General features: G+C 29.5%; 1 protein-coding gene across 3 annotated transcripts in view; it reads right to left on the reverse strand.

Annotated features, from left to right (window-relative positions):
• Positions 1 to 5,042: 5,042 nt before the first annotated feature.
• LOC118183539 (forkhead box protein N3-like) overlaps positions 5,043 to 26,472 on the reverse strand; it is a 109,115-nt gene continuing 87,685 nt past the window's right edge. For all 3 annotated transcript variants that reach the window (XM_085818277.1, XM_085818276.1, XM_085818278.1), the window contains 3 exons: positions 21,410 to 21,475; positions 20,672 to 20,744; positions 5,043 to 16,608 (listed from right to left, as the gene is read on the reverse strand). In XM_085818277.1, coding sequence (XP_085674403.1) covers positions 16,272 to 16,608; positions 20,672 to 20,744; positions 21,410 to 21,475 — 476 coding nt within the window. In that variant the 3' untranslated portion in view covers positions 5,043 to 16,271. The remainder of the gene's footprint in view (positions 16,609 to 20,671; positions 20,745 to 21,409; positions 21,476 to 26,472) is intronic.

Below are 26,472 nucleotides of genomic sequence, written 5' to 3' on the forward strand. Positions count from 1 at the left end.
CCCTTGAAAAAAACTATACCACGACTTGAATTACTTGTCTTGTTGGAATGCGACTACCCTCATTTGTCAAGAACCTTAAGATCCAAATTTCAAACGAATATTACTGGGTCGATTCTTCAACAGCACTCTTCTGGGTAAAGAACGTAGAAGTTTGGAGCACTTTTGTAAATAACAGAGTTTCAGAAATTAGAATCCTATCGGATCGTGAAAATTGGTAACATGTGCCAATCTTAGCTGATATGCCATCAAGAGGATGTTCTGTGAAGAAATTATTGAATCAAGATGGTGGGAGGGCCCACCTTAGTTGGCATTTCCGGAAGAATAGCCTCATTCTATCCCAATCGATAACAAAGAAGAGGTTAATACTGAAAAATGTAAAGCAGTTATAGTTTCTTTACGCAATGTTAACAATATATCTTCACGAATCTTTGGCTATTTTTCAAAGTATAAGAAAATAACTAAGAATGATCACGTGGCTACATAGATTCATAGGAAATACCCGAAAGAGGACAGAAAAAAGAGAAGCCGGCGAGTTAAAAGTTTATGAATTGCCAAGAGCCGAGAAATCTGTTGTGAAGTTTATTCAGCATGATTCCTTTTCATCTAATGATATTAAGAAGCTGAAGTCAATTAGTTTATTCAAAGATAACGAAGGCATTTTGTCTAGTCTAGTCATTCAAGTCTAGGTTGACTGAAAAAAAAAGACTGTCAAAATTTTATTTATCCGATGTTACTTCAGAAAAAACGTCTCATGCAGGAATTCACGTATTGATCTCAAAACTTACACGTTTTGGATCCTAAAATACAGAGTTATAATTGGAAAAACTTTATATGCATGTGTGTCTCCGTGTGACATGGAAGTAAACGATTATGGACTGTGCCTGCTACTCTACCAGAAAACAGAAATTTAAGATAGATATTTTAAGAAATTTAAATTTTAAAATTAAAGACGGTAGCGTTCAGAGATTTTCGGAGTTGATTTAGCTGGCCCATTAATTTTGACAAATAAAAGAAAGGTTTGAATTTTGCTTTTCACCTGTTTATTTTCAGGGCGGTTCATTTGGAACTGATTTCGTCCCTTTCAACTGAAGGATTTTTACTTGGCCTTAGAACATTTATTGCTCGTAAAGGGAGACCATCGGTATAGCGACAAGGGAGGCAATTTTGTCGGATCCAATAATCTCTTGCGTCAATTGATTGAAATACCATCGAGATAGAAGTGGCCACAAACAAGATCGACTCTTGTTTAAGAGTGCCATATTCAGTCCACCCGCAGCACCATGGTGTGTGGGGGGGGGGTTGGGAAACGACTTGTTCAAATGATTAAGAAGCTTTTGCGTAGAGTCCCAGGCAGTCGTGTCTGAACTACGAACTGATTAGTGTGCTGTGCGACTGTGAACGCCAGACCTCTCACTTATGTGTCAGAGGACTCTGATGATCTCATCCCTTTGGCACCGTCATTGTTATTAGGTGAAACTCCAGTCTTTGAAGTTCCTGACTTAAATCACCTTGATAAAGTTGATTTCAGCTAGAGATTTAGACATCTACAGTATTTACAAGAGCTCTTGAGAAAGAGATTTATAAGTGAATATCTCGGCCTGCTAGTGCAACATCCATCTACAGTGCCGCTTTCTCAACACATAAAAATCGGAGATATAGTTCTCATCAAATGTCATGACAAACGCAAGATGCTGTGACCTCTAGCAAAAGTGATTGAGCTATACCCAGGAAAAGACGGAAACATTCGAGTAGTTTTTGTCAAAGCCATGTCTGGAGAATTAGTTTGAACAATCGATAAAATATTTCCTCTTCCAAATCTCGAACAGGCACCACCATGCACGTATAATCCACAAATCGCTTAATCGATAGCACACTGTACAAATTAATGCTAGTATAACTGATTCCTATAATTATATTAATTTTAATTTAATTTCAGTTACATCTGATATATTCTTACTTGTAGAAAAGATGCTGGTCAATTCATTTAATGTCACTTATGACACATCTAAACAAACACGTCCAACATTTTCATCAATACTGTTTGTTTTTTGTTTTTTTTTAATTAATGGAATATCCCCGCTGGCAATCTTTTACGCCACATTTTCAAAACAAGTAGCAGCCATTTCTTATCAGACTGATCGTTTCTTTCAATACTGGCATATAATTACATAGAATTTTTACCAGATAGTTCAATTTTATGCCCTAAGGCCATTTGCGGTAATTAAATCAATTAAGATGTAACTTCGCTCACCCGAATGCGAAAATGTTAAAAAAGGTAAAGTCAAGGGTTAAATTCATCAATTCTAATGACAACGCACTAGCGAGGTAAAGCACATTACATAATTTCTGAGTAAGCTATTCATAAGAACTGAAATAATCATTGCATTTAAACTTGTACAGTCAAAAGTCTCGGCGATTCCGGATTATCGGTTTTTCCGGATTATAGATCATCAATTTAAATCTGGTAAGATGGCATGCAGAAATTATAAAATTAAAAATATGAAACCTCCTTCATGAAATAAAGAGCAATTATGATCTAAAAGGTATCAAAATTTACAAAAAAAAAAGCTTAATATTTATTTGTTTACTTTATTAAACATTTCTTTCAACGTGCGAATGCATAAAGCCTACATTACACATAGTCGAAATTAGAAAATTGCAACCAGAAAACTATTTGATGTGTATTCGTGATATTTATAATGACGAGGAATTTTATTTAAATCATATCAAAGACGGAGTACATCGAGATGAAATACTACATTTAGTAAGGAATTATAAGCCGAATAAAATAAAAACATCTGCCCTGAAGATGAGGATAGTGCTGACAGATCAACTTCCCGTTCATTGCACGTCGCAACATTTCCGCCCCTCCCCACAGAGCAGCGTGAATTTGATAAACAGATTTCGGAATGGTTAGAGAAACAAAGGCTATGTCTTTATCCATTTTTTGCAGCAATTCCACATTTTGTTTGATGGACATCGAAGCGTGCTTTCGCTTTGTAGATCCTTCGGCAGCTCCAGAATCGGAAATTCTTTTTGACATAATCGAAAGTTCAAGCTTACTTTTATAAAATTGCTCTAACAGTCTGCAAAAAATAATAAGACGGATCCAATTAGAAGATTAAGGAACAACGCAATCTGCAACATTAACTGAAATAGATAATTAGATAATGTTAGCTTAGCTTATACCGTCCACTATACATTAAACGCGCATGTGTAAACGTATTATGTGCATGTGCAGAAAGTTTGTAGCTTTGAGGTCCGGATTAAAGACTTTTAACTGTATTCCATATTAAAATTTAACTTGAAATTAACATAGATAATTACTGAGAGAATTAGACATGAGATGAGATCACTTGGGGTCAAATGATATTAAATGGCGAATCAGGATGTTGTACCATGAAAGCATAGTAAATTCTTAAATACGTCTTTTAAGTAATATGTCAAAAATGGATGAGAAAAACCAATAAAAATTCGAGATTTGCCCAGAACAGAGGAAGAATCTATCAGATTCTTTCAAGCGATTTGCCTAAAATTGCTACTTGTGACAATAATTATGAAATGAAATTACATTTCGGAGACAAAATTCAGTGGCGCTACAACCTTTCAACTTGTCCCAGTAAAAGAAGAATACGGAAAGCACATAGTTTGAGTCATCGAGATTGAGTTTCTTGAAGTGTGTGAGCTCTATTTATGGTTGGAGTGAAGAATTAACTTCAGTTAAATGGTGTGAAAAGTGGTTGGAAATCAGTCATGGAACAGTTGTGGACTGGAATATCTACTCGTACATGCGCGAGGTTTGTGTGGATTCTTTGCTTAAACGTCAACAACGGAAGGACCCGGTATGATCGTGGATGCTCACGAAGTGCAAAAACAATACAGGACAGATTCTACCATAACAGTGGATCTTTGGTGGAGTTTGCCGTGAAAAAAATTAATGTTTCCTTTTGAAGGTGCCAAACCAATCCATGAGTACTATATTAGAAGCAATAAAGAAAAATATTGAAAAAGGAACTACAATTTATTCCATTTTATGGAAATCATACTGCACCGAAAAACTGGAAGAGGAAAGTTTTGAACATTTCAAAGTGAAACATAAATACAATTTTGTCGATCGAGAAACTGGAACACACACACAAAAAATAAAAAAACTATGTGGTAGTGCCAAATGGCAAAATAAGAAACACAGGGCAACGGCACGTCATCATCCGGAAAGTTATCTCACAGTATTTATGTGGAGAAGGTAAATAAAAGACCCATCTTAAAACAAATTTAAATGATATTAAAATGTTTATGCCTCCAAAGTAAAAAATTCTTAAAGCTAACATGTGTTAACATTTTTTATGTGTATACTGTGTTGTCGCCAATAGTCTGCATGGTGAGATTTGCGCCGGCGAAATCAAAAGTACCAAATATACATATCTGTTGGTAACCATGTCGTATAACTTAAGAATGCCAGATGAATGGAATAAAGCCATTAAAATTTATATCAGGTTATAGTAAAAATGAAGGAAATTCAGTTTCAAAATATTAAGTGTTGATTTACATGTAAATGTGCACGATAAACTGCAACAATTTTCAAAATGTGCCGCTCCAACCTGCTGCATTTTTTGCAATTTTTTGCTCTATTGGCTCAGCGAAAGCAAATATTTCATAATCACATAACTGAATATTGTTTGAGACTTAACAAATGCATTCTCATTAAGTATGTAAAACCTAACTGATATTATATGAAGCTGTCTTTTTACAATGGAGCCCTACCCCAGATAAGATTTAAGTATATATTCTTTCACATTGAATTAAATTTAAGAGAAGTACTACACTATTAATTCAGTTGTACTACTTAAGTTTATTTATATTCTATTCATTCATAAATTTATCGTTGATTTTTTTAATATCATAAGTAATATAAAAATCATAATACCTTGCATGCACTGCATTAGGTAAAATCAACTAATTCATTGCTTGAGTGATAACTGGAAATGTTAATCAGCACTGGATTACTAGAGTGTATATGAATAAACAGACACACAAACAAAAAATGTTATAACACCAAAACTTTCATTTATTAATAACTCATTGATATGTACATGAAAAAATATCTGGGTGCAATTTATTAAACATTATGAGGTCTAAAATATACAGTTGGAAGTAATCAATTAGCAATTAAAATAGTCAATATATAATTACTTTGATAGATTGGAAGTAACCGAATATTCTAATAAAAATAATAGAAATTAATAATAATTTGCAATGTTTTTCCCTTTCTAATTTGGCACTAGAACTAATTTGTTCAAAGTGGAAGACAGCAAATATATTTTTCTTGATTTAAAATGTGGTCATTTATCAGTGACATTAAATAACTAGGCTGGAAGATTCTAAAATACTCCAATTTGCATTATAAAATTCAACTGACTAAGACCACCAAGTAGTGATTAAAACAGAAATCAGGAAATGGGTTTGATATGTAGGAATACATGAAATTCTGATTAAAATTTAGATACAATTAAAAAATTGCAAAAAAAAATTAAAAATATAGTGAAAACGTTTTTAAAAAATACAAGCATAGAACAAAAGTGATTTTAGTGTTTAGAAAACTTAATATCTGCAGTGCAAACATTAATTTTCCATTTGCATTAATCTGATGTAACTTCTAAAGTTCTACGTGTTATTAAAATATAAATATATTAAAATATTCATCAGCATAATCTGCTTTTTGGCATGATGTATACTGACTGTTCAATGACCACATTTAATTCAATACAAAGTGCATGTGTCTCATGAACTAGTGAAATTGGCACATACTAGAGAAAAAGAACAGTAATAAACTGTACCTCATATTGCAACAACAAATTTGACAACAGAATGTTGAATCTTGAATGGAAAATTTGATTTTAAATACAATAAGTACATGTAGTAAAACCTGATATACATTAACAGTGCAGCTGACATTAAATATGCACTGAATATTCACATTTTTCTTATAATAAAGTGCACTTCAACATTAAAATGCAATTAATAATCTTCATATAAATGGTGTAATCATTCAACTACAATAGAATGTTAAAATTCTTTACAGATTTTAGCAACAAACAGCTGAATGCAGCTTAGTGACTGTATTATTACTTATTATTATGAAAATATTCCATTCAATTTTCTTTTAATACATCTATTTAGAGTAAAAAATTTGAAATATGCATAACTAAAATGTAAACATGATAATAATAAGGCTATGTTCAGTTCTCAAATAAGATATATATACTACTAATATAATTTTTTCAGTAAAAGTAAGTTGATAATAACACCCAGCTGAAAATAAAGTTACAATTAATGCAAAATCAAAAGAAATATTTCTCCTTTTAAAATTTTATCATTTAAATGTTTGAACTAAAATAATAATCACAAGCAATATCATGAAAACTATATTCAGGATTTTAACTAAAAAATCATAATATTAGTTTATGAGTCAAAATAATTTAATGACTCTATTTTAAGCTTTTTATAACAGCTTTAAGAACTCAGCTAGACCCCTTCCCCCCCCAATGAAAAAAATTGGTATTTAAATGTTTTACAGAACTTTATAGAAGGATTTGAAGCTTTTCTGAAAATTCTTAACAATGCTGACTTTGTGTTAAATTTAAGTTGGGTTAATGCACATCTTGAATATAAAAAAAAAAAAAAAAAAAAAAAAAAAAAAAAAAAAAAAAACATTAAGTACTTCAACCTTCCAGCATAGGAAAATATCATAAATAACAGCACACAGTATATGGGCTTACATGTATAAATATAATAATAATATTTGAGTTGAGAATAAAATTTTTCTCTGATTTTTTAACATTTCCTTTAAAATATTTTTTTAAAATCTTCTTAGTAATTTGCATCTTACGTTTATAAATTTAAAAGTAATTTTTATTCAGTTTATACTATTTTTTTTCAGGACATTATAATCTGTTTCTTCTAATTTTTAAATTTCACATTTTGTTTGTAATTATTATTATTCAGTCTATGCAGGAAGACTATGAAAACATTCTGTTGATGACTAGACATAAAACTTACCCTTTTTATATTAAAATATTGATTAAATTATCAAATTCTTGAATTTTGAATGAAATCTGTGCAGAAGCTGAAATTTTTCAGAAAAATTGTCTTAGTATTCAGTAAAGTGTATTTCTTTCATATTTCAAATAATTTTTATCTACATATACACAGTAGAGGGGGGGGACTGCATCATCTAGAAAAATTAATATTTTGTACTGTTAATGCATTATTTTGCTCAAATTTAATAACTGTGGTTGCTGGAAAGCACAATGTAAGGTAATTTTATGTTCATATTACATTATAAAGCACTTCTGAAGTATTATATAATATGATTTCTGTAAATATTGTCAAAAGAGGAAAATGATCATTCCTCTCTTTCTAAAACCCTCTGAGTGATGCAGGTTTTTGGATCTGTTGTGAAGACTTGCATTTACAGAGACTTTATTAGGAAAATTTGCATATTTATTTGCTTTAGTCTTCATTTTCATAAACTTATTAAGATGACATTTATGTTAAAGAAAGTAAGAAAGCTAAATATCTTAAACTATAAGCTAATATATACCAAGTAACAAAAAAATCTCATGACCGGATAAAGGCAGTCATGGTGCTCGAAGGGTTAAGCAATGAAAGGATGGCTTTGTATGTTTAAATGAATACAAGGGAAAAAGTGTTAAGGTGGTTGCTTTAGCTTAAAAAGTATATTTGACACTCGTTATCACCAAGCTGCAATCAATTTACTGTTTCATGAACGATTAAATTGCAGCATAAAACTGATTATACTTTTGCGAAAGAAGGGACAAAAGTGGGGACCACAAAAACCTGATGATCAATATCTAAAACTGATGTCTCCCCATAATCACCACATAAATGCTACTGATTTAAAAGCTGAATGAACTGTCCAAAGACACCTTGCAGAATGTAGTCTACATGCATATCGCCCCAATAAAAAAAAGTCTTTTCTTACACAAAACATTATGCAGAAGTGACTTTCTTGGGCAAAAAAATATGTTTCATGGACAAAGGTTTATTGGGACTCAGTATTTAATTGAAATATTTATTTTTGCAAAAGCTGTTGATGACACTGATGTGTTTGCTCATTAACGTCACCTGTACAACATCTTCACTATGTTGCAAGTGTCATTCATTACTGAGAGAGTGTTCTGTGCTGTTGTGAGTGCATTATGTCAGAGTTAAATGAATTTGAACATGGGCAAATTGTTGGAGCTTGTATGGTGGGTGCTTTTGTAACCAAGGTAGCTGAAGTCTTTGGTGTTTCAAGAGGCACAGTACAGAAGATTTTTAAGTCATACAGGAAAACTGGAAAAATCACATCCACTAAATCACAGCATGAACAAAAATATGTGTTGAGTGATCATGACAAACGATCATTAAAGAGAATTGTGACAAAAAATAAGAGGACTATGACCACTAAAGTGACTGCTGAATTGAATGTCGCACTACCAAACCCTGTCAGCACCAAAACAATATGAAGGGAGCTCAACAAGCAGGGTATTTTGGGGCAAGCTGTAATTCAAAAGCCACTCATCAGTGATCAAAATGCCTGTACAAGGAGAAAGAAGTGCCAAAATCATAAAACCTGGACTGTATACCAATGGAAAATCGTCATTTGGTCAGATAAGTCTTGCTTCACATCATTTTTATCTTTTGGACAAGTTTAGTGTCTGGCGAAAGCCATCCCAAACCTATGATAAAAACTGTTTGCTGCCGAAAGTAAAACATGGTGGCGGTTTGGTCATGGTCTGCACAGCCATATCCATAAGACTCATCATTACTGTGCAAGGTCATATTACTGCCAAGGATTACATGACCACTTTTGGTTGATCATGTCAATCCCGTGGTAAAATTTTGTTCACAAATTTAATGGTAAATTAAACAAATTAATGGGTTTCATGCTAAATTTTGTGCAGAAACAAGTGGTGATGCCGTATTCAAAGACCACTCAGTTCACATCATCGAAAACTGTTTTTCTGAGCATGAGGATGTCACCAGATATCAATATTATTGAGCCTTTGTGGGTTATTTTGGAGAGAAATCTGCATGAGCGCTATCCACCGCCATCATCGTTAACTGAACCAGCCAATGTTTTACGGGAAGAATGATACAAGATTCCCTTGCAAAGCATATAAGACCTATTCATTCCGAGAGGACTGCAAGCTGTATTGAATGCCAACGGTTTTCCTACACTGTATTAGTTAAAGCAATAATTTTTTATTTCTGTGTTTCCATATTTTTGTCCAACTTCAGTACATATATACACATGTACATATATATAAAGCTTACATATACATGTGTATATAATATATGTGTGTGTGTGTGTACACACGAACATATAGATAATGCTTTTAAAAGATATGGCTTAATAATTTATAATCATTAAAGAATGTAACTTGATTTTCAGCTTTTAGGGATTTAGTAATTTGGTTTTTATTACATATTACACATTTGTGATATGAAATCTATGAATTATATATACATACACATTCCTATTATATAACAGTGCTCTTTTGTGAACATGTTTTATTTTATTTTAGAATTATTTTTTGGCAGTTGTAGAAGTAATGAAGTTGTTGCTCAATCTAAAATATGCATTATAACTTTTAAGATTTCAATTTTATGTTGATAATTCTGATTTACAGTTGAAAAACCTTGCTTGCTTATACTTGGAATGCAAAATCTTGTCTCAAATGAATACATTAAATATCTAAAAAACATTAATGTAAAGCATCTTTAATATCATTTGAGTGATAATAGTTTTAAGCAAAATGATGAAACAATTAATTAATTTAAGTGATTTCAAAATCAGAGAACTTTAAAAGACAATGACTAATATAGCCTTCCATGCAAAATACATCACTTTTATTTCATGCACTGTGTAACATGTACGAGTCTTAGATTGTCTAATTCATCTGATTTAAATTTTGAAAAGTGAAATAAAATATATGCAGTATTTATTAAAGAAGCATTTATAAGAAGCACAGATATAAATCCGTGAGAAAATATATACTGTATTTGGTGCAACATTTGTGCGTGAAACTTTGAATGAAATATGCTTACTCTTTAAATTTTACAATTTATAGATTGATTCATGTTTAAAGCATTACTCAAATTATTCAGAATTTTAGTAGGTATAATTACAATTACATGAAATTTCCAATAAATTGGGGAAGGAAGTTCAGGTATATTTCTGCCAAATTCACAACACTGAATCTTATAACTTGAAAAATGTTGATATTTCTTTTCTCAAACAGTCAAACAACTTCAACAACAGTAAAGCATGAAGAAGTATAAATGTACATATAACTCAAAAAATCTGTGTTGTTAACATTTCTTGACTTTTAATCCTATATACATATTTGTGCCATTACAGTTTATTTTACAGTATATACAAGTTTTAAATTATGATTAATATCTCAGCTAAAAGTTAATATAATTTTGAAAAAAGGCAAAAATAAAACCAATATTTTAGATGCAATGACTTAATAATTATTATTGCAATGACTTAAAAATAATTATTGAAGATTAAAACTAATGTAGCATATATATATATGGAATTTATATATCATAACAAAATAATTAAATTTTTCAAATTAAAATCTTTTTAGCATATTAATATAATTATCATACTTTTATTCTAAAATTATGATCAAATTTATCATTTTAGAAATATTTTATGATTTTTGAAAAATAATGTGCATTAATTTCTATATAAAGACAGCTAATCAAAAACACTGCTACAGAAATCTAGAAACTAATATAAAATAGTCATGGTATACATTTATAGCAATTATAGAAAAAAGCAATAATGTAGTAATATTAAAAAATAATAAATCTGTAAAACAGAAAGCTAGATTAATGACCTAAAAGTAGATTACAAGAAATCAAAACACACAGTACATCACAGAAAATGACACTTTTTACACATTTTTATATAACTTCTTCGAAAAACAATAACTTTGCATATTTGGCAAGTATCATAAGATATACATAGGAAAATATCTTACTTGAGTTTTTATTGCTTAGAATAAGGAAATAATTTAATTCCTATAAAAAATAAAACACTGAAATAACAAGAAAAAGAATGCTTAATAAAATTTTTAGAAAATGTTATTAATTTTACAATGAAAATATTAATAATTTAATTCACTGAGCAATTTGAATAACCATTTTAAAGACAATTTTTTAAACATTTTATTTACAACAAGATATCAACACAAAAGGTAAATATTTCAATCAGAAATCTCACGTATCTCTGCATGACTGCATATAATAAATGTACGTTAAAATGTATACATATCAGTTACAGAAAAAAAAAATTACTTTTTCCACCATTTATAAAAAAGTATGCATTTCTAACCTACTGTGAATATGAAAACTATAATGGGAGAAGGCAACTTAAAATAATTTTTGTATTCATAAGAATGAAATAATTATAGAAATTTTATGAAACTGAGCACTATTAACCACAACTTTACGTAAGTAAGTTTTTTAACTATAATAGTTTGATAATTAAAATTCATAAAACTGTTTCACATTCAAACCAAGCAATTCACTTGAGGAAAGAAATAATATATTGAAAATAACTATAAATGAGACATCTCTCTCCATATATATATGTTTATAAACTATTGGGTTTGGGCCTGTGCTACCACTCATGATTTCACCATTCATACTGTGTTTCTCTTTCCTCTATTTTTTTTAATGAAATGAGTTTGGAAAATATACAATCTTAATAATGAATGTCATTTAAAAATAAGAATAAAACCATAGCATGCAAGTTGCTATTCAAAATACAAATATTTTGTAACAATCTTTTGACACTGAGAAATAATAAGATATTAAGAAACATCCCAACAACTTTTGCAACAATGATAAACAAATCACAGCAGCAATTTGAAAGACACATTAAAATGTGGCTAAAAATAACATTTTAATTTCCTATGCTGTCACTTTTTTTTCTTTCTTCTTTTGGCAATTTGTGTTAGAATATGACATTTTGTATAATAATATATATTATTACATCACTGAATACAAATTACATGAATATGAAACTAGTATCAACTAGTTTGTCAACATAATGCAAGAGACATTTGAGATACCTGATTGAAAGAGAAAAAATAATAATAATAATTTTAAACATTCTGAAATCAGTGTAAAATTTGCTATGCAAGATTTTTTTTCTGACATCATAATAATATTTAATGCTGAAAAGCTACGAAAACTGCAGAACTATACTGAGGTAGGGAAAAACATTTCAGATAGAAATGTTTCAGAATAAAATATAAATTAGAAGTTTCTTTACATAAAATAAGATTAATAAACTTATAAAGTTAGATGAAAAGAGATGTGCTGAAAAGTTTTTTGTTGCATAGGATTCAGCACTAATAATTCAGAAATAGATATCACAGCTAGCATACAGGTATTATGTTACAAACAGTAAAAAATGCTATTTCATGTCAATGCGTGATTTGCTCATAAAGAGTATAAAATGACACAACTTTGCACTTTCTACACACTGCAGGTTACATTTGAATCAGAAGTTTGCTCTTTAAAGCTACAGTTATTAAAATGAACAAGAATACTAACTTATATTAAAAAGTATTTGTTCAGATACATTTCCATTCTTCTGTACCTTTGAATTTGTAAAACGTAAGTTGTACCCCAATATCTGTGGTTACAGTAACTTAACCCTAAAAATACTGGTTTAAATTCCAAAATGCATGACAGGCTATAATATGGCAAAATATAGTAGTTCAAGCATGCAATTTCTGATAATAATAATTTGGATGCTCGTTTCAGAATAGAAAATGAAAATTGTCACTCCAGATCTTTTGCACGTTCTCACCTTGCTAGTCTCTTTTTAGGTCTCTGCATTTCTCTGCAGATTTCCTTCTTAATTATGATAAATGAAAACTGCCAAGAGATCATGATTGTAAGTGATCACAGTATTCAACTCGTATTTCTTAATTTTTATATCCCTACTTCTCTGTTAAATCTGTCTCTAATGTCTAGCATTCTCCCTATTCTAATCAGAAACAAATGAATTAAATTAGTTATTAGATTGCTTTGTTAGAAAAAACGATGATATTTTAATTTCTACCATTCCTTGAACTGAATATTTTTATCCCTCCCAAATCTTTTATGAATTATGATCCCTTATTTTTAAAGAAACCAAGCATTAGAAAATTAACTGTAGTACACAGTGTGTTTTGCATTATATTATTTGGTAGAAAAGTATGTAACATAACTTAATGTATAATATACATTAATTTATTTAATGTTGACTGCATATTACAATGCAAAATTTATCAATATCACTGCATTTATGAATTTTATAGAAACATCCTACTTTATATAATGTTTGCTTTATCCAGTTTTCTTAAAAGTATATCCACAGATATGAGGGTCACTACTGAATTATATACTTGGATTACATGATTTATGATCTCAGTCAGAAACAACATTCAGTCAGTATTACAGAAAATACATGTATGTAACAATACAGGAAATCAAAATTAAACACAAGAATATTATTACAAATAATAAAAGCACACACATAAAAATATGTAATGTTTTTATTTATATTATTAACACTCTAAATAAAATTTAAAGTAAAAAAATGGAGTATTTCATCATAATTTGTACATTATATTTAATCACATTCAACGTCTAACTAAGGCTGAAAAAGAATTATTAAATTATCACACAATCAGAAAGTCATCAGCTTAAACACATTTGAAAAATTCTTCCTTTGCCAAACTATATTAATCACATAAAAATACACATTCTATTTATTAACTGATTTTAACCAGATAAATATTAAATCATTCAGCAAAAATTGTTAAGAAACGTTTACCCAATTTTTATACTGATCACAGACTAATGTTTTAGGGATCAATAATTAAACATTCAGTTACAATAGTTTATCGATTTTTTTAAATGTATAATTATAATTTTATTCAGTCAAAAAAAATAATTTCAGCTATTACTAAAAACACAAATAAATATATTTAAACAAAATTCAGCAACATTTTAAGTTACAGCGAAAGAAAGCTAGTGCTACCTATGGTGGATTAAAAATTTTAAAAAATTATATCATTTTATCTTCAAAGAAATTTATCTTTAAAACTGTTACTTTATTCACTAATAATACTATAAACATTAAACTGAAAACAATAAAATACCCCTATATTTTTAATATAATTCACAGTATCATGTTTAGTATTATTGAAACAATATTTTTGGCATGAGAAATCTGTAATATTCATAACTAACATTACAGTGGAAACAACAACAAGATATAGAATTAAAAAAAAGTTTTAACAATACAAGCTTCAATAAAACCAAACTTAAAATGAGCAAATAATTTTCAACAAAATATACATTTTTCAGAAATGCTACATAGTTGCAGTTTCCTTTTAAGTATAATGATTCATGTATTTCACTATACTCACATTCAGGAAACAATTTTTAAAAAAAACATACACTGATCTCAGAATTTAGATTTCTTTTACAAGAGTTCAATTATGGAAGACATTGGTAATATGATATTTAACTAAAAAATAAATAAACTTAATCATTAAAGTCAATTAAAACTGATTTGAGATTCAAATGTCACTCCTCCTATCAACAACTTTGAGCTCTAGGGGGAAACAGATATATACACTACATACTACAGAACATACAAAACACTAAAATGAAGCAAAGAATTTATTTGAGGCATATCATTACGTTGTATGTAACTATTAAAATTTTATTATAAAGCTTTACCACACCAGATTACTTAAAGAAATATAATTATATTATTGCTTATTATATATAGTCACAGGTAAAATTTCATCATTAAGAGACTTTCCTACAGTTCAATTATAAAAAATATAATAGTAAGCTCAAAATCAAAATTGTATTTAAGACACAAAGAAATTTTGTTACATAATTTTGAAATATGTAATATAAGCATTGACAACAGCTATCTAAATATAATAGTATATTCTTTAAAACTGAAGATAACATTCATCATATTTAGAAAGCATATTTGTGCCTTTCAAAGTACTTTTATTTTCATTACTAAGTACTTTTTTGACAGCATGACTTTTTAAATATCTCAATTAATTTATCATCAATGAATGTTCATACATTCAGAAATATCAAACACATTCTACACATTATAATTTAGCAGGGAGGAGGTTAAATAATAAATACATTATAATTTAGCAGGGAGGAGGTTAAATTATGTAAACAAGCATGATATGCTTAGGAAAAAAAAATATATAAATTGTTCCAATGCTTACAAAATCAAATCTAGTTTCAGTTACTTTAATCACAATAAATTATATTTAGAGAAAAAACATTTAGGCAGCTGCCTAAATCATGATATGCCCCTAATTATAAAAAGTATTAAACACATATATTCATACAAGAATAAAAAGTATTCAATAAACCACTTAATATATATTTTCCCTAAATTTATAGGCATTTCAAAATGAAAAGAGTCAAATAAAAGAAAATTTCAATCAAAACACAAACAGGCTTCTTTATATTTAAAGTAAGAAACATAAACAACCATAAGTAGCCATTTTGCAAGGTTAATAAATTATGCACCAAAACATAATGCATCTGTATTTTGTAGGTGCACATGTAAATCATTAGTTTATTGCATCAATAGGCACTCAATTTTTTTTTTATGTATCATTTAGATACATTTTAACCAGTAAACAACAAGTAAAATTTTCACTTCATAATCAAATAGAGGCTTTAGTAAAATGAATCAGCATACAAATAATGCAATTTTCATTCTGTTAATAAAATACTTTGCCCCAACAATTGAGCTATCAAATGAGCACAGTATTTAAGAAGATCAAATACAATTTCTCTCAATTTGAATGCAATGATATGCACATAAAGTATTAAAAATATCAAGCTATTAAACTATACTACAAAAATTACATATAATAAAACAAGAATCAGAAAGCTTTTCCTTTCATTTCACAATAAATTAACTATGAATGAAAGTTATTCAAATATTCAATAAATGCTCATCAAAAGATTTCTGTACATTAACTCTGCAAACTGGCATTTTTAACGAAGCTAATGACAGAAAATACAAGACACACACAGAAACAAACATGTAAACTTTTAATCTCAAGCAATTATTCTCAAGGAATATCTTCAAGATGATTGTACTGAACCAATGTATGATTTGCAAAACATTTTACTCACGAACCCTTGATGTTTACTTTACGTAACAATCTCTTTGATGCTATCTCAGCCAAATTCATTAGAGCATGAGCTCCTTCTTCTTCTTCATTTTTTCGGGAGAATATTCCCTGTTTCGAAGAAATGTTAGCATCATTTGAACGGCAGATTTCTTCAATGGTATTTTTACTGTCATCAGACCAATGCTGTCCATCTTCATCAGATGCAGGATTAATACTAGGGCAACAGTCTTGTTGATCCAGGCAGGCACTATAGGTGTGGTCTTCACTAGGGCTGTTAGTTATAACAGGTTTGCAAGTTTTACTCCTCTTTGCACCACAATGTTGAGGTCCTTGCCTATTAACAATTTAACATCACTACATCACTTATAACACAATTTATATGTTCTCTTAAAGGAAAATAAGCTAAAATAAATCAGTTTTTTTGAAATCACTTTTTTAAAGATTAATTTATTTTAAAGAACTAAATATCAATAATATAAATGATATAATACAATCAATTAACAGGCATCTTAAATCACCATATTTTATCATCTTAAGCTTTTTTGTAGTCAAAAGGGGCAATTAGCCCAGATGGACTATTAATTTCGTTTTGGCATTTTGCATTGAAATGTCAGTTCACTTTACATATTGCTGCCACCAAATATTAGAGCCCTGTATTATATTTGTAATATAAAAAGAATTATGTTTTTTTTTTTTTTTTTTTTAACTGTGTAAATCTTAAAGCAGCATAAATGTATGTATGTTTTTCACACTGTGATAGAACAAGTACCTAGAGCCACCAAGTTTTGAATAACGTACATTTCCACCCAAATAAGGGCATCTGGAAGCCCAAATTTGGAATTCGTTTTATTACGTATTTCATATTTTGTAAAGCATTTATGAGTTTTTGATTAAGAAACTCAATGATTTCAAAGCGAGCAATGGCAGCACTTTACGGAGAAAAAAAAAGATTTTTATCTCCAGCATGTATTGGAAATTCTAAAGATATGCTCTTTTAAATATTTTGTGATATTAATTAATAAACTCAACAATTTAAAAGCGAGTTATGAGAACACTGTGCAGAAAAAAAAAATATTTTTATTTCAAGCAAGCGAGAGACTGTATTGGAAATTCTAAAGATATGCTCATTTTAAAATGATTTTGCAATATTGCTGTTGAACTGAATTTTATGGTTTAAGTGCGAAGAACACGATATTTAGTAAATAAAGATAACACATAAAACGTTAAAAAACACCCCTTTGGGCATAATGTAAAATCTGAAAGCTTTCACATTTTTATATTTTTCATTTTCTTTCTTTATTTTATTATTAAAATTCCTGAAAAGATTTTAAATTTACTTTTAACATTTTATTCTCTCTCAAAGTTGAGGTTGAGAGCTGTGAAATGTCTAAATGCTTTCTATTTTTAATTATCTAAAAAAATTCCGATTAATAATTTCGGCATTACATGGCCTTTAGAAACTTTAGGTGGGGGGGAGAGAAAACAGAGAGTACACAGAAAGTTTAGTGGAATATAATGTTAGGGAAATATACAGCTGGTAAACTAGAGATGTAAAATGCAATAAAAAAGTCCTCTAATAATTGCTTTATCCCAGAGACTAATTTTAAAGACAGGCTTCTAGCCATAGTATTTTCCAATGATTGTACACATATTCTATACAACTCTGTGCTTCACCTAAGTCAACCAATCAGAAAGAAGGGATAATTATATGGCATAATTAATTTGTCTAATTATTTGAAATTCTTGGAAGCAATGGTTTCCAGTAAAGTTTCCTTTAACAAGGTACTGAGGGAAATTTTGTCTGGTTGGATAGCCATCTAAGAAGGAGCTTTTAAATCACAATAAAAAGGAAGAGGGTGGAATAATCTGCAGTTTATTAGTACCACGGTTGCTATTAATCTTGAACCTCACTTTTTTGTCTGCATCACTTTTCAAATAACAGAATGTTGTCACACCAAATGTTATTCCCAAATGTTATGAATGTTATTATTTTCAAATATAAAAAAATGTATGGCAACACTTAAAGCTCTATTTGGGAATTCTAAAGATATGCTGTTTTTAAATACTTTGTGATTTTGCTGTTATATTCTATGCAGTATAAGTGCAAAGAAAGTAATGTTTAATAATAAAGTTAAAAAGACAAAAAGTTCAATTCATGGCAACATCTAATGCTGTACCAGGAATTCTAAGCAACTTAATTTTACATGGCGTAAGTGCAAAGAAATGCTTAATAAAGTTAAAAAGAAAATAAAGTTGTGTTAGCCAGAATGAGTACAAAAGCAGACTGGTAAACTGCAAGCTCAGTGAGAACATAAAAAAACCTTAACAAACCCTCTGCTGTGACATGAAAATCTGAACCCTTTCAGATTTTCATTTTATTTATTTATTATTATTTTAACACTGGTATAAATTTAATATTGTTTATATAGCAATTTATATAGCACGTTATGATAACTTAGTATCAGAAGGGAAAAAATATTAGAAAAACATTACATTATTCTGGCAGCTGGAGATTCGTATATATCGAAATTAACTCATATTGTCAGTTGTTATATTAATTTTCAAATTTATTATAAAGCTCTTGATTAAAAGCAACAATTTTTTTCCTACTAAAATTTATACTTAAAAAATGGCACATATCACTTAATACAGCTGTTCCTAAAATTTTCCCATTCGTGGCACCTTTTTTTCAATTAAAATTTTTTCATGGTACCCTACCTTAAGCAATGACCATGATTAATCATAAGTAATCGTAAATAAGAGATAAAAAATAAATAAAACGTCATTATTTAACATTTCTTTTACTTTGTTAACATTTAATTAATAATTACTGTGATGGCTTAGCCTGCAAATCACTGCACATTTTCTCAAATCATGGAATAAAACTGGACACATTTACCCTCATTTCTTCTCCTCGTTGATTTTTGCTTTATACTACAGTAACAGTGGAAAACCCAGCTTTGCACATATATACAATGTCAAAAATGGAATTAAAATTCACTGAGATCTATTAGAAGGGAATATTCATCTTCTATTGAAATCCAAAGTTCTGTTAATTCCATGCTGCCAAGTTTTGCTTTCAAACTGCTGTTGCAAGATAACTCGATTATCTTCTTCAACAAAAGTAAATTCAGACAAAGTACTAATGCTAAATGGATCTTGAATGCATACAAAACTAACAAAATTTTCATTTTAAAAGTATTTATCAAACCAAATACTTAGTAATTTTTTATCAGATGAAAATATCAATTAACTTCAAAAACTCTCGGTCATAATCTTTGTCATAACTTTGCTAACCAAATGAAAATGTTCCCTAAAAAGAATGCTTAAAACTTACAATATTTTTTAAGTGTAATTAAGAGGTTATTATTGCAATATACCACCATGACTTGTAGTAAATCAAATTACTTAGAGAAAATTTAGCAAAAGCAAATCAATACCACCATGTTTATCAGATAAATCTGTGAATGAAATCATTTATCATTTGAAAAAAATTCACAAAACATGTACCTGTTTCAGAGCAGAAAGACTAAAATTAATGCTAGAGAAACGTCATTTAATGCAAAAATACATTCAAAAAAAATTTATACAACTTTTTCTTCATTTGCAAACATAAAATAGGATCATCACAAATGGTATCTTTCTCCAGTTGAGAGAATGGCACTCTTTAGAAAGCTTATTTTACACAGATTAGTTTTAAGATATAACCAGTGAAATCTGTATCATGTGAATTTCAATATCATAGATCCTAAGGAATTACCAGTTTAATTTTATCAACAAATTATCATTATTAATGAAACCTGGTAACATTTTTAAATATGTTAAAATTATCACATTTACATATAGAAGAAAAGACAAAATAAAACTAATACTGATAGCTTATCACTCTCAAAAATTTGTATCTTAATATTCAAATTAAAATTTTGTTTTTATAAAAAAATTTCTAATTTTATTATATTTGAAACTTTAATTAGGAATTTAAATTATTGAAAGCTTTTATATTTTTTACTTCAACACCTCACAGAACTGTATGTTGGCGATTTTCAACAAGCCTATGATAATAACTAATTTGTGCATACAAGTACCATACACATGATTGAATACATGTGAATTAAATGCATTTTATATTCAAACATCATTTCGACAAACAGTATGCACTGAAACAATGGCCACACAGATTTTTGATTTTTTCTCATAAGATACTTTTTAGTATCATTTATGAATAGAAAAACACGTTTAAGCCATAAAGAGACAAAAATGTTTCTTGCTATTTCACAAAGTTGTCAACAGGTTGGTGATTTTTGTGGGGTTACTGGTAATCAGAAAGTATCATTAAAATATTGTTGATAAATCGTATAAATCCTGATACATTTTAATACAAATATGATGATACTCACTTAAGGCGGAATCTTTTACGAAGAAACCTATGATTGCATTGAATGATATCACTCTCAGAATCTTCACTGACATCTAAGAAATACCATACATTAAGTTAAATATTAAGTTACTTCATTTAAAAAGTTTGTAAAGACATATGATAAAAATATTAATTTTTTCTGGAGGGGGATGGAGAAAAAACTAGAATTTGTTTCTACAGTGCATTATTATACTATGAATAACATAACAGTGAATTAATAAATAAACATTCAATACATTCACATAATATATGCTAATAAATAAACATTAAATATATTCACATAATATATGAAAAGCAGAATTCTTTCTCATACAAGCATTCAAACAATATAAATGTTATTAATTTATAACACGAAAATAAGTAAAGGATATATTCTATATATCAATGATAATAAGTAAAATAATTCTTGGAATTTAATAAAACAAATGTTTAGTCATTATATTTTCTATTTGCAAAGAATATATGGAAATATCTTCACCAGTTGCACAGTCAGTCTGTGTCTGTATTTAAATGACAGAAATTTATTTTCTAAATCACTGAAATTTATATGAAACAACCCTAATTCATATGTTTTCAATTATACATATATAAATCAATAAAATTAAGGGATGCAGCAAGCTTTGCAATAGCTGCAATAAATTTAAGTAATCTCATTTTCATATGCATATTTAAAAAAAAAATAAAGTGAGCCATTCAAAAAAAAAAAAAAAAGACTTACGCTGAACTGTGACACTTGGACCATTTTTCAAAGTGAGCATTGTGGCTGCAGCATCAACTTCCGGATCTTAGAAAAATTTCAACAAATGCAACACAAATTAATGAAGAAATAACAAATTAAAACAATTCAGGATTTTAAAAACATAAAAACTGCATAATGCACACACATACACCTCAACATGCTGATAATTAAAAGCACATGACTAATATATTGCACTCTTTTTTCATATGTTTTTACTTACTCATCTTCAGAAAATTACTTTCTCATCATATAGGTAATATTGAACACATTAACATACATAAATGTTCAATAAATTTAAAATGACTTCAGGTAATTATTAAAAAAGAATAATCTATTACTTTAATTACAGGAAAGAAATATCACTCAGAAACAATTTTTTTATTTTATGCAATTACTTCTGAAATGTGCAAAACTGAGAACAATCAAGAAAATTGTGAAATACAGTATAAAGTCCGAGATAAGGACATCCAGTATCCGGAATGATCTAAAATTCAAACCTCAAAACCACCAACAATGTTTTTCTCGTAGGCTTTACACATGCGCATTTGATCCCCCCCCCCTTCGTGCATGATAAAACATCTGGAAAGTCCCGATTCTTAATTTCACTTCGAGACTAAATAAAATACCTTATTATTGAAAATTTTAGCATAAATTTGCACAATCAGTAATTTGGCTCCATTGCTGCGTATCGCGTATCTGGCACACATCTCAAACCAAAACATTCCACATAGATACATAATTGATTTGACGCCAACCTGGTAAATCATTATTATACTTTCCTTTCATCACTGCATGTTTATAGAAACATGACAACTTAAATAATGACTCATGTAGGGATGACTAAACAATTTGTTTTATGTTAGTAATTAAATAATAAAGAAGTATGATAATTTATGTTGACATTACGCTTGGTGATGATTACAGAATTAAGTTAAATGCCCTAAAAAATATTGATGAGGAAAAATTTACCAAAAACTTCTTTCCATGTGCTAAAAATAGATTTTGTTGATGATACTCATAGACCCAAAGATTACATTTAAGGCTATTTAAATTAAGAATAACTGATTTGTTATTCACATAAACCCAGAACCAGCGCCAGGGCTCATATGACCGCGCCGAGTCCAGAATTTGGGACCCACAGAGACTGCATCAGGCATTAAGATATCTAGCACCAACCCTAATTAAGGCTTAAGTATATGTGAGAAATTATTTATTTAGAACTCTGATAAGCCTTAAGCATGTGCAAGAAATAGACATAAGTATAATAAATAACTAATACAATTCAGGCTTAATTGTCTCAGTGCGCGATAGAAACAAGATAAAATTTGATGGAATAACTTGTTAGTCGCCAAGCTCATGATGCATAGCCAAACATGTATAGTGAAGGATAGCTAAATTTGATGATGATAGCCGCTAATTTTGAAGGTTTTCGGATATCGCAAAACAAAGGTGAAATTTTCCAATTAACAGATTTTGTAAAGAAATGTGGAAAAGCGGTAATAAATGAAGATGACATAAATGAAGCTTTTCATTGTGATGACAATGCTTCTCAATCATCAATCAATTAATGAATGGCGAAATTTGTAGTATGGTTCTAGATCCATAAAATACCTCTACCGTTAGTGAAGGAAGTGACAGAGAAGTTACTGAAAAACGAAAAAATTTAGATTGACGAGTTCATCGGAATTCTCGAAACAGCAGTTACAAGACTTCAAAAATGTAACTGAACAAGAAATTATGTCTGTCTACAGAATTAAAAAGAAAATATGATCACAAAAATGAAGCAGCTTAAACAAATTACATTGAAAGAAATGCTTAATAAGGTAAACAAATAAATATTAAGCTTTTTTTTTTTTTTTTTTTTTTTTTTTTGTAAATTTTGATATCCTTTAGATCATAAATACTTCATTAAATCACAATTTCCTTTTCTTAATTTTATAATTTCTACATGCCATCTTACTAGATTTAAACTGATGATCTAATATCCAGAAAAATATCAAATCCAGAATCGCCGAAATCCTGATGAGTCCCGATTTCGGACTTTGTACTGTATACATTTTTAATGTAGTCCAAGGCTTCGTAGGAACTGAAAAATGATTGTAAATTTTTCTAACTGTCCCCCCCTCAAGAAAATGATCGTTTCTAATGAAGCTTTAGCTTCCTCATTTACCAAATTTAATAAATGTGTAACCTATTGCACTAAATAAATCTTCAATTTACTTGAATGATTCTAAACTCCCTGAAATTCTTTATGCTTGTTTTGTAAATTAACAATAAGATTGTTCATGTAAGTTTCAAAAATTATTATTCATTAATTTTAAATCATTTATAATAAACTGGAACAATCCCTGATAAGCAGTACATGCACAATCTAAAATCTTAAAAAATATTCTAGAATTTGTGATTATTATGATGAATAAATATTTGACTTTTAGCATGATGAATAAATCTAGCATACTAATAACACCAACATTCTACAGCTTAGGATAAGGGCCATAAAGAAATAAAATTTTTGGGCATCTTTAAAATATAATAGTATTTCAACTCTTAAATCATATTGATTTTTCCCCCTTTATGTTATTGAAAAATAATATGGAAGATTTCCTTTTCACATTCGATCGCTTATTGTTCTGCCACTATAAAATCAAATTTAGCAAGAATTTCTATTAATTTAAAAAAAGTTAACAATATTACTATCAAAGAGATTCTAAAAAGATATTCTAAAATCCTGTCAGCACTACAACAATATAAAGTTTAACTGTTATACATTAACAGACTGCCAACACTCCTTTTTTCCCCAATTTCATATAATCTTTACAATGCTGTATCAATCATATACTTACTTATCAGTAAGTCCAACTAGTATCGTGTTAGACTTTAACAGACACTGACATGGAACATAACATTATTTGTATTACAGGAAGCAGTCAAAGCAGAAATTGTCTCTGAGAATGCTAAGATCACAGATCACTTAGTATGCTACATCTAAGCGCTGAGTACATTCAAACTTACTTTAATGCACCACATTTATAAAGTAAAAAAAATGTCACTAACTTGTTGTCACATTTGTTAATTTTTTATCACCTTATATTTAATCACTGTAGTAAAGCCTTATTTCTTGAACAGATCCACTCTACAAAAATTCTATATTTCTAGCAGTGCCAAACAGATTCATTATACAGAAATTTCTTATGTATGTTCCTAGTACTGCCAAATTAAAAGGAAGGTGGCTGCCTAGATGACTTTGGTGATCTGGTCACGAGATCTAGGCACCAGGGAAGAGTCTGATCCTGTGTGAATCAATGTGAATAACTGATAGCAATTTATGGCTAGCATGATGATGAAAGTGAATTTAGAGTAATGAATTACTCTAGAAGGAGAAAGCAACACTAAGTCAGTGAATCGTTGTATTTTAGTTAAAAGATGGCAAGCTCCAGCCACAGACCCACTGAGAAAACCATATGGAAGAGCTGTGGTAGTAAAACAGTGATGTCAAAAGCAGGAGTTTAGTATAGGCTGGGAGTAAGAAGTTTAGAAAATAATACTTCTGGATTAGAGCGGGTTGGACTACTTTAGTCATAACAATTTAGTATAAGAAATACGAAAGCCAAAAATAAAAATAAAGAGATGGGGGGAAAACCAACAGTAAATGGTAGAATAGCGTTTAAAATTAGGAGCCACTAGTAAAGTAATTATTAAATCAAATAATTGAAAATATTTAACCATTATATATTAATATAATATAAAAAAATATAATTTTAAATTTGGTTGGATTCAAACTGTCAACCTGTTGGTCCGCAGTTTTAAGTCATAACCACTAAACTATCCTTGACAATCTAAAAGTATAAGCAAAATGAAATGAGCATAAGCAGTCTCTATAAGTGAATACAAGGTTGTTGAATACATTCGTGGAGGGCCATCTATTCGTCAATATTAGAGCTTAAACTTCGACGCCATTTTCATATTTGTTCTTTCTTAGGAACACGTCAAAAGTTTCATTTCGATCTGTTAATTTATTCATAGTTTAACCGCCCTTTATATCTAACGTGTTGTGGCTTTTTTCAGGTATGGATATAATTGAGCAACGTGCAGTTATCAAATTCTTTGTAAAGAAAGGTTTAAAGGCAATGGAAATTCATACCAAAATGGTGAATGGGTTGGGTGAATCTGCACCTTCAAAAACAATGGTTTGCAAGTGGGCTAGTTTATTCAAAAGTGGTCATACCAGCCTTGAAGACGATACGTGAGAGGGACTTCCAAAAACTGCATCAACACAGGAAATCATCGGAAAAATACAAGATATGGTATTGGAAGACTGTCAATTGACCAAAAGAGATTTAACAGAAGCTTTAGGCATTTCATTGGGCACAGTGAGCAATATTTTGAGTGTTAATTTGGGTTTCAAAAACTCTGTGCAAAATGGGTGCCTCATTCTCTAACGATGGAGCAAAAACACATTCGGATGCGACTTTGCCACCAACATTTGGAGCATTTTAAGAAGAATAAAAGCGACTTTATCCGTTGATTTATCACAATGGATGAGACTTCGGTCTACCATCATGATCCTGAATCAAAACAGGAGGCTAAGGAATGGTGTGAAACCGGTTCTTCGGCGCCAAAGCGAGTTTGTGTGCAAAAATCAGAAAAGAAGGTGTTAGCATCAGTTTTTTGGGATGCGAAAGGAATTTTGTTTATAGATTACCTTCAAACTGGCAAAACAATTAATTCGGATTATTATTGTAACCTTTTGAATCAATTAGACGAAAAAATTAGTGAAAGAAGACCCGGATTACAGAAGAAGAAAATCATTTTCCACCAAAATAACACACCTGTGCTCACAGCTAAAAAAAAAACCATTGCTAAAATAACTGAATTGAAGTACGAATTGTTGCAACATCCAGCCTATTCGCCAGATTTAGCTCCCTCCGACTTCTGGCTCTTCCCACACCTCAAACAATATCTCCGTGGAAAACGATTTTCTTCAAACGAAGAGGTAATAGCTGCCGTGGAGGGATATTTTGCAGAGCTGCCAAAAAACCACT

The sequence above is a fragment of the Stegodyphus dumicola genome, chromosome 6, assembly GCF_044657685.1.
Source record: "Stegodyphus dumicola isolate Sdum_Otavi_A_Nest chromosome 6, ASM4465768v1".
NCBI lineage: Eukaryota > Metazoa > Arthropoda > Arachnida > Araneae > Eresidae > Stegodyphus > Stegodyphus dumicola.